Source organism: Vombatus ursinus, unplaced genomic scaffold, assembly GCF_900497805.2.
Source record: "Vombatus ursinus unplaced genomic scaffold, bare-nosed wombat genome assembly UNPS02014845.1, whole genome shotgun sequence".
Lineage (NCBI taxonomy): Eukaryota > Metazoa > Chordata > Mammalia > Diprotodontia > Vombatidae > Vombatus > Vombatus ursinus.
Genome location: NW_020954623.1, coordinates 6,258,323 through 6,274,696, shown reverse-complemented (window position 1 = coordinate 6,274,696; position 16,374 = coordinate 6,258,323). Strand labels below are relative to the sequence as shown.

The window sequence follows — 16,374 nt, the reverse complement described above, 5'->3', positions numbered from 1 at the left end:
TTCTGTCAAACATTCAAAGTTTAACTCCCATATTATGTATTCTGTCAGCATAAACAGAAAGAAGGCATCCCACCAAACTCCTCCAATAAGACAATATGGTTCCTTAAGCAGAGATGGATAAAGCAGACAAAGAAAACTACAGACCAATATCTCCAACACTGGGGCCAAAATAGTGAATAAAATATTAGCAATATATCACGAAGGTAGTCAACTGGGACCAGGTCACGTTTACACTAGTGATCTAATACCAACTTGCTCCAATATAAGGAAAACTATAAAAATGATAGACCACATCAATCACATTATAGTAATAGTAAAAATCACATGATCATATAAAGGATGCTGAAAAAAAGCTTTGGATAAATTATGCCCTCATTTCTGTTAAAACCATTAATGAGATCTTCTATTAGTTGCGATCTAAACCAAGACCTAGTATTATCAGTAATGGAGAAATGTCAGTGGCCTTTCCAGGTAGGCAAAGCCAGGCTATCTGTTATTATCACTGTTATTATTTAATATAGTTTTAGGTAGAATAGTTATTGCAAATGGACACGCTAAAGTCATTGAGAGAAGAAGCAGAGGTGGAGATGAAACACAATGATCCCTTTAGAGATTCAACAAAAAATCATTTGTGCAGTAATTTCATCTAGGTAGCAGGATATAAACTAGGCCCACAGACTTCAGCCTTTCTCTGTGCTACCAATAAAACTCAGCAGGAAGAGATGGAAAAAGGAATTCCATGGAAATTAACTACAGAATGTGGAAAGATATAAAATATCTGCAATTCTGTCCCCAAGGCACACCCAGGAATCATGTAAATACAACTACATTCTTTACAGAAATTAAGAGAAGCTTTTTAAAATTGTTTTGTTAGATATTCCACAATTACATGGAATAAAAATTTTAACAATCTTTTTTTCTTAATTTTGAGTTCCAGATTCACTTCTTCCCTCCCATTTCTCCCCCCTCCTTAAGAAGGCAAGAAATTTGATTTTAATTATACATGTGAGATCATGCCAACTATATTTCCATATTAGCCATTTTGCAAAGGAAAGCACAAACAAAATAAAATAATAAAAATAAAGAAAGTTTTTAAAAAGTGGGCTTCAATCCGCATTCATAGTTAATCAGTTCTCTCTCTGGAGGTGGCTAGCATTTTTCATCCTGGGTCCTTTGGAATTGTATTGTTGAGAATAACTAAGTCTTTCACAGTTGATCATTGTACAATATTGCTATTACTCTTTACAATGTTCTTCTGATTCTGCTCACTTCACTTTGCATCAGTTCATGTTAAGTTCTGAAAGCAGCCCGTTCATCATTTCTTATAGCACAATAGTGTTCCATCACAATTATATACCACACATTGTTCAGCCATTCCCCAATTCATGAGCATCCTCTCAATTTCCAGTTCTTTGCCACCATAAAAGAGCTGTTGCTAGGAAATGTGTCACACACATAGGTCCTTTTCCCTTTTCTTTGATCTCTTTGGGATGCAGACCTAGTAGTGATATTGCTGATCAAAGGGTATGCACAGTTTGATAGCCTTTTGGGTACGGTTCCAAATTGTTCTCCAGAATGGTTGGACTAGGTCATAGTCCACCAACGGTGCCTTAGTGTCCCAGTTTTCCTACATCCTGTCCAACATTTATCATTTTCCATTTCTGTCATATTAGTCAATCTGATAGGTGTGAAGGAGGGCACCTCAGAATTGTTTTAATTTGCATGTCTCTAATAATGACTTAGAGCATTTTTTTTCTGTGACTGTTGATAGCTTTTATTTCTTCTTCTGAAAACTGCCCATTTATATCTTTTGACCATTTATCAACTGGGGAATGGTTCTTATTTTTATATATTTGGTGCTGTTTTCTATATATTTGAGAAATGAAGGCCTTTATCAGAGAAACTTGCTTAAAAGTTTTTTTTTCTAGATTCTTGTTTTCCTCCGAATTTTGGCTGCATTAGGTTTGTGCAAAAGCTTTTTAATTTTATGTAATCAAATTTATTTATCCTATAATTGCCTCTGTCTCTTGTTTGGCCATAAACTCTTCTCTTATCCATAGATCTGACAGGCACTTTTTTTCCTTGCTCACCTGATTTACTTATGGTATCACCATTTGTGTCCAAATCATTTATCCATTTTGACCTTATCTTGTCACGTGGTGTGAGACGTTGGCCTATGCCTAGTTTCTGCCAAAATGCTTTCCAGTTTTCCCAGATGTTTTTGTCAAATAGTGAGCTCTTGTCCCAAATGCATGGGTCTTTGGATTTATCAAGCACTAAATTACTATGGTCGTTTACTACTGTGTCTTGTGTACCTAATCTATGCCACTGATCCACCACTCTATTTCTTAGCAAGCCCCATATTGTGTTGATGATTACTGTTTTGCAATACAGTATGAGATCTGGTACTGGTAGGCTGCTTTGCCTCACTTTTATTTTTCATTGATTCCTTTGGTATTCTGGACCTTTTGTTTTTCCAGATGAATTTTGTTATTATTTTTTCTAGCTCTATAAAATAATTCTTTGGTAGTTTGATTGGCATGTCACTGAATAAATGATTTAGGTAGTATTGTCATTTTTATTATATTGACTCAGCCTACCCATGAGCAATTAATAATTTTTCCAATTGTTTAGATCTGTATTTGTGTGAAAAGTGTTTTGTAATTGTGTTCGTATAGTCCCTGGGCTTGTCCTGGCAGGTAGACTCCCAAGCATTTTATATTGTCTGCAGTTATTTTAAATGGAATTTCTCTTTCTATCTCTTCCTGCTAGGTTTTTTTGGTAGTATATAGAAGTGATGATGATATGTGTGGATTTATTTATATCTTGCAACTTTGCTGAAATTGTGAATTATTTCAACTAGTTTTTAGTTGATTTTCTAGGTTCAGAAATTAGAGAAGCTTTAAATAAGTAGGTATTGATTGTTCATTGTTAAACTGTGCTAATGTGAAAAAAAAAAACAGCAATACTACCTACACTAATTACAGATTTAATGTCCTACCAATTGAATTCTCTAAAGGTTACTAGACAAAATGACAACACGATTCATCTGGATGGACAAAAACTCCAAAATTTCAAAGGAAATAATGTCAAAAGCGGGAAGGACAGGGTGGGAGTGGGTCTTGCGGTGCCAGATCTCCGAGCAACATTGCACCTTTTCATAGACAAAATGATCCCTAAAACAGGTGAGGTAAGTCAGACGCCAGAGCCTCTGACCAGTGACATGTAATGACAGGAAGCAGTAGGACTCTAGTTCTGGAGGCGAGGTTCCCTCACTTGACAGAGACACCTTGGAAAACCAGGAAACAGTCTACTGGCACCAAGAGGGTTCCATCAGCTTCTCCTACCAGGAGAGTCCCAAACCGATGAGCTTTGTTTGGGACGAAGAATTGGGGTTAGGGTGAGAGTTGGAAGTTAGAGGCAGAAGCAGAATTGATCAGAGGTGAATTTTAGGTTATATGCCAAAGATTGAAGATTGAGGCTGAAGCAGATTTGAAAAAAGAAGGAATAATTATGGGAAGAGCCCTTGTGGAAGGGAAAGAAATGAGCCTACGAGATTCAGGGGAATGTTTGGGCTACAGGAACATGAAAAGCTTTGGCAGAAACAATCAACACAATTAAAATTAGAAAGAAAACGGAACTGGGAGAAATCTTTGTGGCGAGTTTCTCTGATAAAGGGCTGGCATTCAAGAGAAACAGAGAACTGACACAATTGGGACAGCTAGGTGGTGAAGTAGATAGTGCGCCAGGCCTGAAGTCAAGGAGACCTGAATTCAAATCCAGCCCCAGACACTTAGTAGCTATATGACTCTAGGCAAGTGACTTAATGTGTTTGCCTCAGTTGACTTATCTGTGAATGGGGATAATAATAGCACTGACCTCCCAGGGTTATTGTAAGGATCAATATAATAACTGTAAAGCACTTAGCAAAGTGTCTGGCACATAGTTGGTGCTATATAAATATTAGTAATTGTTATCATTATTATCATTCCCCCATAAATGATAAAAGAGATGAGCAGGCACCTTCCAAAAGAGGACAGACAAGCAAGCGGACCACAATCATCTGTAAACTTGCCCCAGATCACTAATAGGAAGAAATGCAAATTCAAACAATGGGAGGTTCCACCTCTCAGTCAAGGGAATTCCAGTCAACAATCATTAAGCACCTACTGTGTACCATGCACCAGCCATGACAGGCAAGGCTGGGAGGTCCCTTTCATTTTGTGATTTGTTTTGTTGGGGGAGGGCAGTGTGAGAGCACAGCACCCGTGGGTGGGTGTCTCAGGGCTTTCAGGGATGAGGGACTTCCTGAAGTGCAGCAGAGGGTGAGTGGCCCAGCTCCCTGGCTGGGAGTATTCCAGAAGATCTGCTCCAGGCTTTCATGTCTTCCTTTTGCAGAGAGCTCTTGGAATGTTATCTGGAGGCTGGCAAAATGGAGGCTGCTGTGAAATTCTGTGCTAACGCCGCCCTGTTCATTAAGACGAATGCCCCACACAGATACCAACGCATATTTTCCATCATGGTGAGGTGGCCTTTAAAAGTACATTCAGGGTTTTGAGATGAAGAAGTTAGTGAATTCAAAAACAGCTAGAAGAGCATCCCTTGGGTGTCTAAAAGGAGGCAATAGCAGACAGAGGGTGGCTGGAGGGTAGCTGGGTGCTTTCTCCAGGTGCTGATGAGTCTGGCACTTGACATGACCTCTGCTTGCAGCACTTTGTAACCAAGCTAATAATAATGACAACCAGTGTTTATCTAGCCCCTACGATATGCCAGCCACTGTGCAAATTGCTTTTTGCCAATATTATCTCTTTTGATCCTCACAACACCCCTGGGAAGTGGGTCCTACTAGCATCCCCAATTTACAGTAGAGGAAACTGAGGCAAATGGAGGTTGAGCTATTAAGTATCTGAGCCTGGATTTGAAGTCAGGTCTTTCTGACCCTAGGCCCAGCACTGTATCCAATGCACCATCTAGCCATCTCAAGTTCACACCCACTTAGAAAGCAAGAGAGTGGATGTAGATATCAAGAACTGAGGGGCTGGGGAGGAGATGGGCATTGCCATCCCCTGCTCCAGCTCTGTTCAGCATATGCCTGGACACCTGCTTGGCAGGGGGAAGAGAGGACCGCTGGGAAATAAGGACGGAACTGAGCCCCAAAGATAAGCTATGAGAAGGACCATTCTCTGCAGAGATGGGGTCCATGGGCATGGAGCTTTACGGACAATATCTGTTTTTTCCAAGGTGTTGGCCAGTTTTGCTAAATTGATTTTCTCTGCCCCCCCTTTATTGTTTGTTCTAAGAGATGGCTTTGTGGTGGGAAAGGGGGGAGAAGCACGTTGGAAGTGTAGATGATATCAGTAACACTATGTTTAAAAAAATGAACAACAGAAAAAAGTAGATTCTGGGTTGGTGTGGTTTGGTGGTATAGACCAGCCCGGGATCCTGGGGGGAGGGGCAGTGAGAGGGGTGGACATGTGTGGGATTGTGGGGGTCGGCCAAAGAGTGCAGGGGTCACAGAGATGCCCAGTATAAGATGGGTCATCCCTGGGGGGAGGGCCAGCCTTGTTTTCTCCAGAGGTCAGCACTGGGGGTGGGGGGAGATTGCAAAGAGGCTGATTTGATCTTGATATCAGAAAACTTCCAGGATGAAAGCTGTGCCAAATTGGGGACCACCCCCTCCTGCCACCCCACTGAAGGCCACTGGACCACTCTGGGAGTCTCTGACTCTGGGTGGGATCCTTCAGGCAGTGCTGAGATTCTGGGTCTATCCCCTGAAGAACACCAGGCCTGAAGTCAGGAAGACCCCAGTTCAAATTTGGCCTCACACACTTCCTAACTGTGTGATTCGGGGCAAGTCGCTTCACCCTGTTTGCCTCGGTTTCCTCATCTGTAAAATGAGCTGGAGAAGGAAATGGCAAACCACTCCAGTATCTCTGCCAAGAAGACCCCAATGGGGACAAGAGTCAGACACACTGGACAAGTGCGAGTGTAGTGAGGGTTGTGGGACAGTGAGAGCCTGTGATGGTGCTACCCCACCCAGACCACCTGGAGGGGTCCAGGACAACCCGCGGGCAGCTCCGATGGCTAGGCCGAGGCAGTGGGGCCCGCAGCCCCGAGGGCCATTGGCTTTTCCCCATCCTAAGGGCTGAGCCTAGTCCTGCCGTCAAAGGGGGCTCCACTGTCCCTTGGCAGAGGCGCCTTGAGCTGGGCAAGGAGCTGTCCAGGGTAGGAGGTGGAGAAGGACCCACTCTGGCTGCTGTGTGCTGCTTCCATGGCGCTGCCCCCGCATCGGGGTGCCCTGGGACGCAGGCTTAGGTCAGCTCTAACGTGGGTGGATCACCCTGCGTTCCCAGCTAAGGTGTGGCTGCCAGGTGTCCCGGGAGCAGTCAGGAAGGCCTGGGGGAGGGCCCTGGGGAGCAGGAGGTGGGGCCTGGGGGAGGTTTTCCTGCTCTGACACTTCTGCCTCTTTCCCTACTAGGTACAGCACAAGCTCATGGACATGACAAAAATAGAGGAAGAAATGAAAGACTCCATCAGCTTGTCCATCCTTTTTAATATCAACACGTTAAAATCGTAAGTAGCAGACCAGCAACTGTCTCCTCCCCAAACCCACTAAAACCAAAAATGTTCAGAAACCACAATAAGGGCAGGGCCTGGGAGGGTCTTCAGGGGCTGCCTGAGAATGCAAACAAGTTTCGTCTGTGCTGAGGGTCCATCTGGCCCGGACTCTCACTGCCCTCTGCTCCCTGTTACTCATCTGGGCGGCTACGAGGCACAGAGCACCTGACTTGGAGTCAGAGAGGCTGGAGTTCAAATCTGGCCCTAGACAATTACTAGCTGCGGGACCCTGGGCAAGTCACTTCACCTCTTTGCCTCAGTCTCCTCACTTGTAAAATGGGATAATAACAGCACCTCCCTCCCAGGGTTATTGTGAGAACCTAATCCTAAATTCATGCCAGTGTCTGGCACATAGTAAGTACTATGTAAATATTAACCATTACTACTACTACTATATGTGTGTGTATGTGTATATATATATATATATATATATATGTATGTATATATCCCTCTTTCTTTATCTCTTTCTCTCCTTATTCCTCCCTCCTCCCTCTCTCTCTCTCTCTCTCCCCCCTCCCTCTCCCTCTCTCTCTCTCCTCTCTCCTCTCTTCTCTCTCTTTCTCTTTCCTCTCTTCTCTCTCTCTCTCTCTCTCTCTTCCCCTCTTCCCCCCCCACCCCTCTCTCTCCCCCTTCTGCAACCTCCCCCTCTCTCCCTAAGGATATGACTCATTTCTGGGGCAGTGAATGCAGAAGCTAGGGTCAGTCTTATTACTGGAAAGGTTGACAGTGGGTGTGGTGAAGGCTTAGAGCTCATGTCCAGCCTTGGTACCACGGCCCAGGCCTTCTCCTTGCTCTCCCACCTCTTCCTTGAAGGGACAGAGAAGAGATACCAAGACCTTGGCTCTGGGTCTCTGAGGGGGACAGAATGGGGCTGTTGGAGGGGGAGGCCAGGCCTCGTTCTCTGTTCTCCAGCCTGAAGGCCTGGGCAGGCCCCTCCAGATTCCATGGAGCCCTGATGCAAGCCAAGGCTGGGGACTTTTCTTCAAGCTCTGGGGGAAGCTGGAAGGGGCTCGGGGTCCTGTGGCCCCCATTCCTCATTGAATTGTGTTGTTCAGGCAAGCGAACAAGAAATTGCCCCTGCAGGAAACCACCAAGTACCTGAAGGAGGCCTATGAACTCCTACAGCAGTATCAGGACCAGAAATCCATCGAGGACGAAAAGTGAGTGTCCTGTCCTTGGGCGGTGGCCTCTGGGCTCTGCCAGGTCACAAGAACCCTTCCCAAGGGGAAGTTCACCTTCACGGGAAGAGGGTTTGACCCCATAGTCAGAGTATTCCCCGTGCTTATAGACCCTCCCTGGGCCTCTCCAGTGTGTGGTCACTCCCACATCCAGTGGAGACAGAGTCAGCCTCACCTGCCTGTGCGGCAGGGAGGTGGGGGTCCAGGTGGGACCCCCTGCTGTAGGCCCTGGGGAGGCCGGCTGGGCATCTGGGGCTATCAGCAAGACCCGCTACCCTCCCTGGCGGTGGCAGTGCCCTTGCTCAGGCTGGGGGGGTTTCGGGAGAGGGGCATGGCTGTCCTTGGGGCTTCATTAGAATGAAGCCATGGCTGGGGAGGGCAGGAAAGGAGGAGATGACCAGAGTTGGCACAGGAACTAACCAGGAGACGTCTGGGGGTGGCCCTGCCCCAAGGTCCTGGCTCCCTCAGGGACAGGGAAGAGTGGGTGAGGGAGGGCTAATTCCTCTGAGTCCCATGAGACCAGGATGCCCCCCAGGCACACAGTCCCACCTGCGGTGCTGTGTCTGCATGTTCACGGCCTCTCATCCCTCCAGGATCCCGCTGCTCTTACAATTAGCCCGTCTTTCATTGAGCTTGAAGTGCGTCGAGATTTCCAATGCCTGTGTCAAAGACCTGAAAGCCATTAAACAGACGGTGAGTATCCCTGCATAGTCAGGTGGGTGCGCCTTCACCACCCCACAGCTCAGGAAGCAGGGGCCACTGCAGTGCCCAATATGCCCTGAATATAGGTGGCGCCTCCCTATGGACCCGTGACCCCTCTGAGGCCCGGTCAGAGCCCACCAAGTTTGAGGAGAGGCTGGGCCAAGTGTGGAACTTGGAGGCAGGAGGACCCTGATTGAGCCCCCATCTGATGCTGGGGACTTCTCAGTGTTCCTTTCTGTGAAATGGGAATAATAGAAACACCTACTGTGTGGGGCAGCTGGGAGAGTCCAGTGAGAGGATGTCTGTAGGGTGCTTCACAAGCCTGAAATGGCAGTAGAAATGTCAACTGTTACTTTCTGATATTGTGAGTAAGACGCAGGGGTGTGTCAAGGCGAAAGAGCCGACCTAGGAGCCAGGAAGAACCAGGTTCAAGTCTCACTCCGACCGTGCAGGTCAAGGTCACTTAGAGCATGGGATAGTAACGGCAGATTGGCAGAGGGAGTTTCACCACCTGGGAGTTCCCCACCCCAGGGAGATCACGGAGTGGGTCCCAGATAAGTATTATTGACATGACCATTGGTATTATCTGTCATCGTCCCTCCCCCCACCCAAGTTCAGACCCCCCCCCCAAACCTGTCTGTGCCTGGAGCAGGGCAGCCTCCTCTCTCTCCTCCTCCTCTCTCTCCTCCTCCTCCCTCTCCTGCTCCTGCCTCTTTCCTCTCTAATTCCCACAGCTGCCAAAACCTTAAGGCACAGTCTGACCACGTCACTCCCTGCTCTGGAAGCTTCTGTCCCCTCAGATGTGGGGCAATGAAAGCTTTCCTCCAGGATTCACACAGGTGGTCTTCTCAGTCTCTGCCTCTCTCCTGTTCTTCCAGCTGCCAAGCTCTTGTACAGGCTGTCCCCCATGCCAGGAGTACCATTCCCACACCCCTCCTCTGTGCATCCTTGGCTTCCTTCAGGGCTTGGCTCTCTGGCGCCTGTGGCCTCAGGGGAGCCCTGAGGGCCCCCAGCTCCCTCTCCTTTCCCAGGTTTCCTCCTCCATTGGCCCCTCAGTCAGAGATAACAGAGTCTGCCCTCACTCCCATCTCTGCATCCCTTCTGTCTCACACAGTGCCTCATACATTGGAGGTGTTTAATGTGTGCTGAATTGATGTGACTAAGAAGTGGAAGGCCTAACCCCTGGCCTTGAGGATCCACAGGGGACCTAGTGACAGGGGGCTGTGGCGGGAAGGGGGAAGGAATCCCACAGCCCACACAGAATTAAGTCATCAGCCAGTGCTTGGCTGTATGTGATGGTCTCTAAGGGACGTGGAAACTCAAAGAGGAAATCAGAGCGGAGAGAACGACTGGGGAGTGAGGTCTGGACCTTGCATGGCAGTGAGTGTCCCAAGGGGTGAGCTGGACAGCATGCCTCTCCCTCTGGCCCGGCCAAGAGAGCTTCTGTTTGCTCTCCCGGGGCCCCATTGTATATGACTGTGCATCTCATGGGAGCTCCAGAACTCCCCTGGTGCCCAGCCTGAGAGGGGGACTGGACACACATGGGCCGGGGACGTGAGGGTGAGAGTGGAGGGGGCCCAATGAGGAGGGGTCAAGAAGGCAGCGATGTGCCCCAGGCCAGCTCTGGGCACCGAGGCTGTCAAAAATAAAATTCAAGAGAACATTTCTATTGAGAAATGTTTGTGCCTCTGCCAGAAGAGCCCTTTCCAGGGGCAGGAGGAGAATGGCCAGGGAATTAGCCTGAGTGAGCATGGAACACATGCACATAGAAGTTGCCTGCCTGCCATCTGAGAGGGACCCCTGGTCTCTGTCTCTGATGATGGAGACTGCAGCTCACCAGGCCTGCAGGGGACCCCCCGCTGGGCTAGACGTTCAGCCCTGAAGGATGGAAAGGAAGAGGCATGAAGGGCATGGGCCTCCAGGGAAGCAGGCCTGGAGGGGAAGGGATGCACACTTCAAGTGTCCAGGACGGCTGACCCAGAGCCAGAGAAGGGAATGTTGGGACAACACAGCAGCCAGCCTCTAGTGAGAGAGAGGCCGGAGTGGGAGCAGAGAGCGGGAGGCCCGGGAGGCCAGGGGCTGGGAGAGTGTCCTCTGCATGGTCATGTGCGGGGCCATGGGAGAGGCTCCAGGAGGCTCCCTGGTCACTGAGATTCAGTGATTGGGTGATCCTCTGGGTGAGGCCCTGCCTCGGACGCTAGACACACAGACCTCAACGGCACCCATGCAGACAGGCCGCAGTCTGGGGGAGCAGAGAGGGAGGGGGGAAGGTGCAGGGATGGTGGGGGCTGCCAGGACACCTTCCAAGCTCGCTCTGTTTTCCTGAGGATAGGGGCTGATATCCCGAGAGCCTCTTCTGGGAAGCATCTAGTTAATGGGGAGATGGAGGGGTTTGCGACCCCATTTTAGGTGTTCAATGACTAGCTCGTTGTAAGCCTCGGTGGGCAGGGATGAGCAAGTAATGGTCCCTCATGTCCATGTGACTCCTGCCTCTGTGGCCCAAGAGAGCTGGTACGGATGAAAGTTGTGGCACTCAAGGCGCCACCGTTGAGGAGGCTTGTGACTATCTCTCGGTTCTCTGCTTCCGTCCCATTTCTATCTCTCTCGAGTGAACTCCTGGCCTCTGGTTGACTCTAAGATAAGACAGGCGATTGTCCCATTGTGTGTCCAGACCCTTCCCAGGACTCCCTCTGGCCTCTGGGGAGGCCAGCGCACCTGGCAGCGTCGGCCTGGGGCCTCTGAGCACCTACTCCTAAATAGCATTCCTCATGAAGATGAAGCAGAGGCAATGACTAGACTTAGGGATCAGATGTGGTAGACGGAGAGCCTGAAGAACTGGGCTCGCGATGTTGTACGGGAGGCAGCAACAAAAAGCATCCCAAAGAAAAAGAAGAGGGAGGAAGCAAAATGGCATCTGATGGGGCTTTCCAGAGAGCTAAGGAAAGAAGGAAAGTGGAAGGGAAAGAGGTCACCAACTGAATGTACAATTCCAGAGGAGAGTGAGGAGAGATAAGGCTTTTTTAAATGAGCAATGCCAAAAAATTGGAAGAAAACAATGGAATGGAAAAAGATGTTTTCAAGAAAATTGGAGATGTCAAGGACAAGTTTCATGCAAAAATGGGCATGATAAAAGAAGAACAAAAATGGTCGGGATTTAATAAGTAGAAGAGATTATGAAGAGGCATCAAGAATGCACAAAAGAGCCATCTAAGACAGATCTTAAAGTCCCTGATAACCACAATGGTGTGGCTACTGATCTGGAACCAGATATCCTGGAGAATGAAGTCATGTGGGCCTTAGCAAGCATTGCTAATGACAAGGCCAGTGGAGGTGACGGAATTCCAGCTGAGCTTCTTAAAATCCTAAGAGATGATGTTAAGAAACTGGAGGAGGGAGCCAAGATGGCAGAGTAAAAGCAGTGATTCACTTGAGCTCTCCCCGAAAACCCCTCTAAATGCCTATAAAAATGGCTCTAAACAAATTCTAGAGCAGCAGAACCCACACAAAGAGTGAAACAAATTTCCAGCCCAAGACAACCTGGATGGTTGATTGGAAAAGGGTTGGAAAAGGAGCTTAGTTCAGCGTGGGCGGCACAGGCAAAGACAGGGCCTCAGCAAACCTGGAGCAGCCTCAGAGGACTGAATCACAGGCAGCTGTGGCGGTTTCCAGACTTCTCAACCCATGAACACCAAAGACAACTTAGAAGGTCAGTAGGAAAAGTCTGTCAGACCTTGGTGAGAGAGAAGTTCAGTCTGGTCCCAGTCCTGGCACACCCCCAGAGCGGCGGCGGCTTCTGGAGCTCTTGACCCACTGACTGAGGGGGAATCAAGTGGCTGATCAGAGGCAGATTGCAGGGATCTCTTTGCTGATGCTGAGGCAGGATTCTCTTGCTTTGCCCGTGCTTGGATCTGGGTCACAGTTCTGGGTGGCGGTTGTGGGGTGAGAATGAGTGCTGGCATGGTGGAGCTTATAGTGGTGGTGGAGAGGGAATCATCCTCACAGTTCCGAGGCAGAAAAGAGTGCTTGTGGTCACTCACAGACCAGAGCACAGGCCAGGAAAGGAGTAAACACCTCGCCTTTGATCATACCACCTTGGAAGAACTGAGAATTTAGAGGTCTCTAGAAGTATCTCTGAAAACAGCTGCACAAAACCCCTGAAGCTTGGGACAGTACATTCTCTACAGTGGAAGCAGACCCCTACCTTAACAAAGAGTTTAATAGTCAAGTAATTGACTGGGAACATGAGCAAACTATGCAAAAAAGTCAGACCATAGAATCTTACTTTGGTGACAAAGAAAATCAAAACATACAACCAGAAGAAGACAACAAGGGGGCAGCAAGGTGGTGCAGTTGATAGAGCTCCAGCCCTGGAGTCAGGAGGGCCTGAGTTCAAATCCGACCTCAGACACTTGACACTTACTAGCTGCATGACCCTGAGCAAGTCACTTAACCCCAACTGCCTCTCCAAAAAAAAAAAAAAGAAAGAAAGGAAGACAACAAAGTCAAAGCTCCTACATCCAAAGCCTCTAAGAAAAATATGAATTGGTCTCAGGCATGGAAGAGCTCAAAAAGGATTTAGAGAAGCAAGTAAGAGAAGGAGAGGAAAAACTGAGAGTGATGCAAGAAAAATCATGAAAAACAAATCAACAACTTGCTAAAGGAAACCAAAAAAAAATTCTGAAGAAAATAACACCTTAAAAAATTGACTAACCCAAATGGCAAAAGAGGTCCAAAAAGCCAATGAGGAGGAGAATGCCCTAAAAAGCAAAATTGGCCAAATGGAAAAGGAAGTCCAAAAGCTTACTGAAGAAAATACTTCCTTAAAAATTAGGATGGAGCAAATGGAAGCTAGTGACTCTGTGAGAAATCAGGACGTTATTTAAAAAAAAAAGATGATGCTGTCAAAGTGTTGTGCTTTAATATTGAGGCAAATTTGAGAAACTCAACAGCAGCCCCTGGATTGGAAAAGATCAGGTTTTGTCTCAGTCCTAAAGAAGGGCAATGCCGAGGAATGTTCAAGTTACCTAACATTTGTGCTCGTGTCACCCGCCAGCGAGGTTAAGATTCTGCAGGCCAGCTTCAGCGAGAGGAGAACCAAGAATCGCCAGGAGAGCAGGCTGGTTTTCGCAGAGGCGGAGGAAGTAGAGAGCAAATTGCCCCATTAGCTGGATTCTGGAGAAGGCGAGGGAGCTCCAGAAAACCATCTGCTTCTGCTTTATCGACTGCACTGAAGCCTTTGACTGTGCGGATCACAATGGAACGAGACGGGAGGACCAGATCATCTTCCTTGTCTCCTGAGGAGCCTGTCTGTGGGCCCAGCAGCAAAGTTAGCACCAATCGTGAAACAACCGATTGGTTCAGGTTGGGGAAGGAGTAGATGAGGCCGTACATTGTCTCCCTCTCTATTTAACTTCTGTGCAGTGTAAAGCACATCATGTGAAATGCCAGGCTGGATGAGTCAAAAGCCAGAATTAAGGTTGTCAGGAGAAACACCAACAATCTCAGAAAGGCAGATGATAGCCCTCCGATGGCAGAAAGTGAAGGGGAATGAAGAAGCCTCTTGATGAGGGTGGAAGAGGACAGTGTAAAAGCTGGGTGGAAGCTTAACAAAAAAACCCACCAAGATCTGGCAAATGGTCCCATCATTTCTTGGCAAACAGAGGGAGGAAAAAATGGAAGCAGGGCCAGATTTTATATTCTTGGGCTCAAAGATCACTGCAGATGGCAAATGCGGTCACGAAATTAGAAGACGCCTGCTCCTTGGAAGGAAAGCTATGGAAAATCTGAACAGCATACTAAAAAGAAGAGACATCACCTTGCCAACAAAAATCCATACAGTCAAAACCAGTAGCAATGTAAACCTGTGAGAGTTAGACTATAAGGAAAGCTGAGTGCCGCAGAATTGACGCTTTCAAGTTGTGGTGCTGGAGAAGACTTTTGAGAATCTCTTGCCTGCAAGAAGGTCAAATCAGTCAATACTTAGAGACATTAATTCAGCCTATTCACCAGAAGGTCAGATACTGAAGCTGAAGTTTAAATACTTTGACCACGTGAGGAGGAGACAGGGCTCACTAGAAACGAACCTGATATTGGGAAAGATCAAAGGCAAAAGGGAAAGGGGATGGCAGAGAACAAGGATAGATGGTGTCATGGAAGCAATGACTGTGACTCTGGGAGATAGCAGAGGATAGAAGGGCCTGGGGGGCCGTGGTTCATGGGGTTACAAAGAGTCAAACATGACTTAATGCCTGAACACAAGGAGACACTTGTTGGAACCCTTAATGGCCTGTGACTGGGCATGCATCAGCCAGATGCTGTGGCTGTCCTGTGGTCAAGGGCCTCCTGGGCATCACAATGGCAGGTGCTGGCCTCCTGTCGGCCTCACACCCCTGGAGGCCAACCCCAAGAAACAGGCTTCCCTTGATGCCCAGGGTGAGCCCTTGAGATGAGTACCACTGACTCCCAGGCCAACATTTTTCCCAGCATACTGGGTGTGTGTCTGCACACATGGATGGATTGGCCCAAGTGAGGAGGGAGAGAGAGAACTGGGCTGAGGACACTGGAGAAGGCTGAGGGATGGGGGCCAGAGAAGTGGGAGGTGGTGAGGTGACCTGGTGCAGGGTTTGGGGCAACAAGGAGGGAAGAGAAGGCTTGGGTCCATGGAGCCAAGTCACGCTGGCCAGATCCCCACGTAGCCAGATTGCTGGATGTTCCGAGCATTTCCTCCTCCTCGGTCCAATGGAACATGACCAACTCACCGGGTAAAAACACACAGGATTTCTTCCCAGAACCCCACATGGGGCACCCGGGGCATCTCATGGCTCTCATAGAGGAGAGGACCTGGATGCCCAGAGACACCCACATTTGTCACACCAGTGATTGGAAAGCAACTTAGGACATGAGCCAGTGGCTGGCAAGGCTCCTCAGAGATCTTGTGTGGACAGGAAGACCACTGGGAAGAAAATGAAACACCTTAGACTGTCTCAAGGCTGTCCATGTCGGAGCTCCCTTGGTCAGCTCTGGGCAGCGGGCTCCCTGGCAGCCCCTGCATGCTCCCCGCAGGCTGGGCTGCCACTCTGACATCCTTCTGATCCCCAGGACCCCGGGAGAATGATTGAGGTGGAGTGCCTGGAGTATGAACTGGAAATCCTGAGGATTGACAGCAAAGTTAAGGCCTATACACGCAGCGCTGTTGAGGTGAGTCTCCAGCCCTTCCCCTGAGAGTGGGGGCCCACGGCCCTCATGGGAGCATGCAGCCCTCAGGGCAGAGGATGGTGCAGAGGAAGGTGCCTCTCCATCCCTCTCTGTCTGCTGATGGGAAAACTGAGGCCTCAGGAGGGAGGGGCTGGCTCTTATCTGTCCTCCAGTGAGTCCACTGGGTCACACTGCCTGGGGCCAGGATGAAGCAGAGAAGGCTGTGCCCCAGTGTTCACTCCCACTAAGAACCAGAGTGAAGAGAAGGGACAGAGCAAATGGGTGGGAAGTAACATTATGTCTCAGTGGAGCCGAAGGCCCCCAACCCCTGGCCGTTAGGCTGTGCTCCCTCCTGATGCCCCCATTACACAGTGCTCCCCACACCTCTCAGCTGTTAGGCTGTGCTCCCTCCTGATGTCCCCCCATTACACCATGCTCCCTACCCGTAGCTGTTAGGCTGTGGTCCCCCTTCTTGCCCCCATTACACTATGCTCCCCACCCCTACCTGTTAAGCTGTGCTCCTTCCTAATGTTGTTCCATTACACTGTACTCCCCACCCCAGCTGTTAAGTTGTGCTCCCTCTTACCTCTTACACTGTGCTCCCCATACTCCCCAGCTGTTAGGCTGTGCTCCCCCTTCCCCCCATTCCACTGTGCTCGCCCCCAGCTGTGAGGCTGTGCTC

The 16,374-nt window shown here is 48.7% G+C and overlaps 1 protein-coding gene across 1 annotated transcript in view; it reads left to right on the top strand.

Annotated features, from left to right (window-relative positions):
* CFAP46 (cilia and flagella associated protein 46) overlaps nucleotides 1–16,374 on the top strand; it is a 154,228-nt gene that overhangs the window by 12,149 nt on the left and 125,705 nt on the right. Inside the window, exons 7-11 of the mRNA XM_027840508.1 lie at nucleotides 4,399–4,522; nucleotides 6,479–6,573; nucleotides 7,674–7,778; nucleotides 8,390–8,489; nucleotides 15,597–15,695. Coding sequence (XP_027696309.1) covers nucleotides 4,399–4,522; nucleotides 6,479–6,573; nucleotides 7,674–7,778; nucleotides 8,390–8,489; nucleotides 15,597–15,695 — 523 coding nt within the window. The remainder of the gene's footprint in view (nucleotides 1–4,398; nucleotides 4,523–6,478; nucleotides 6,574–7,673; nucleotides 7,779–8,389; nucleotides 8,490–15,596; nucleotides 15,696–16,374) is intronic.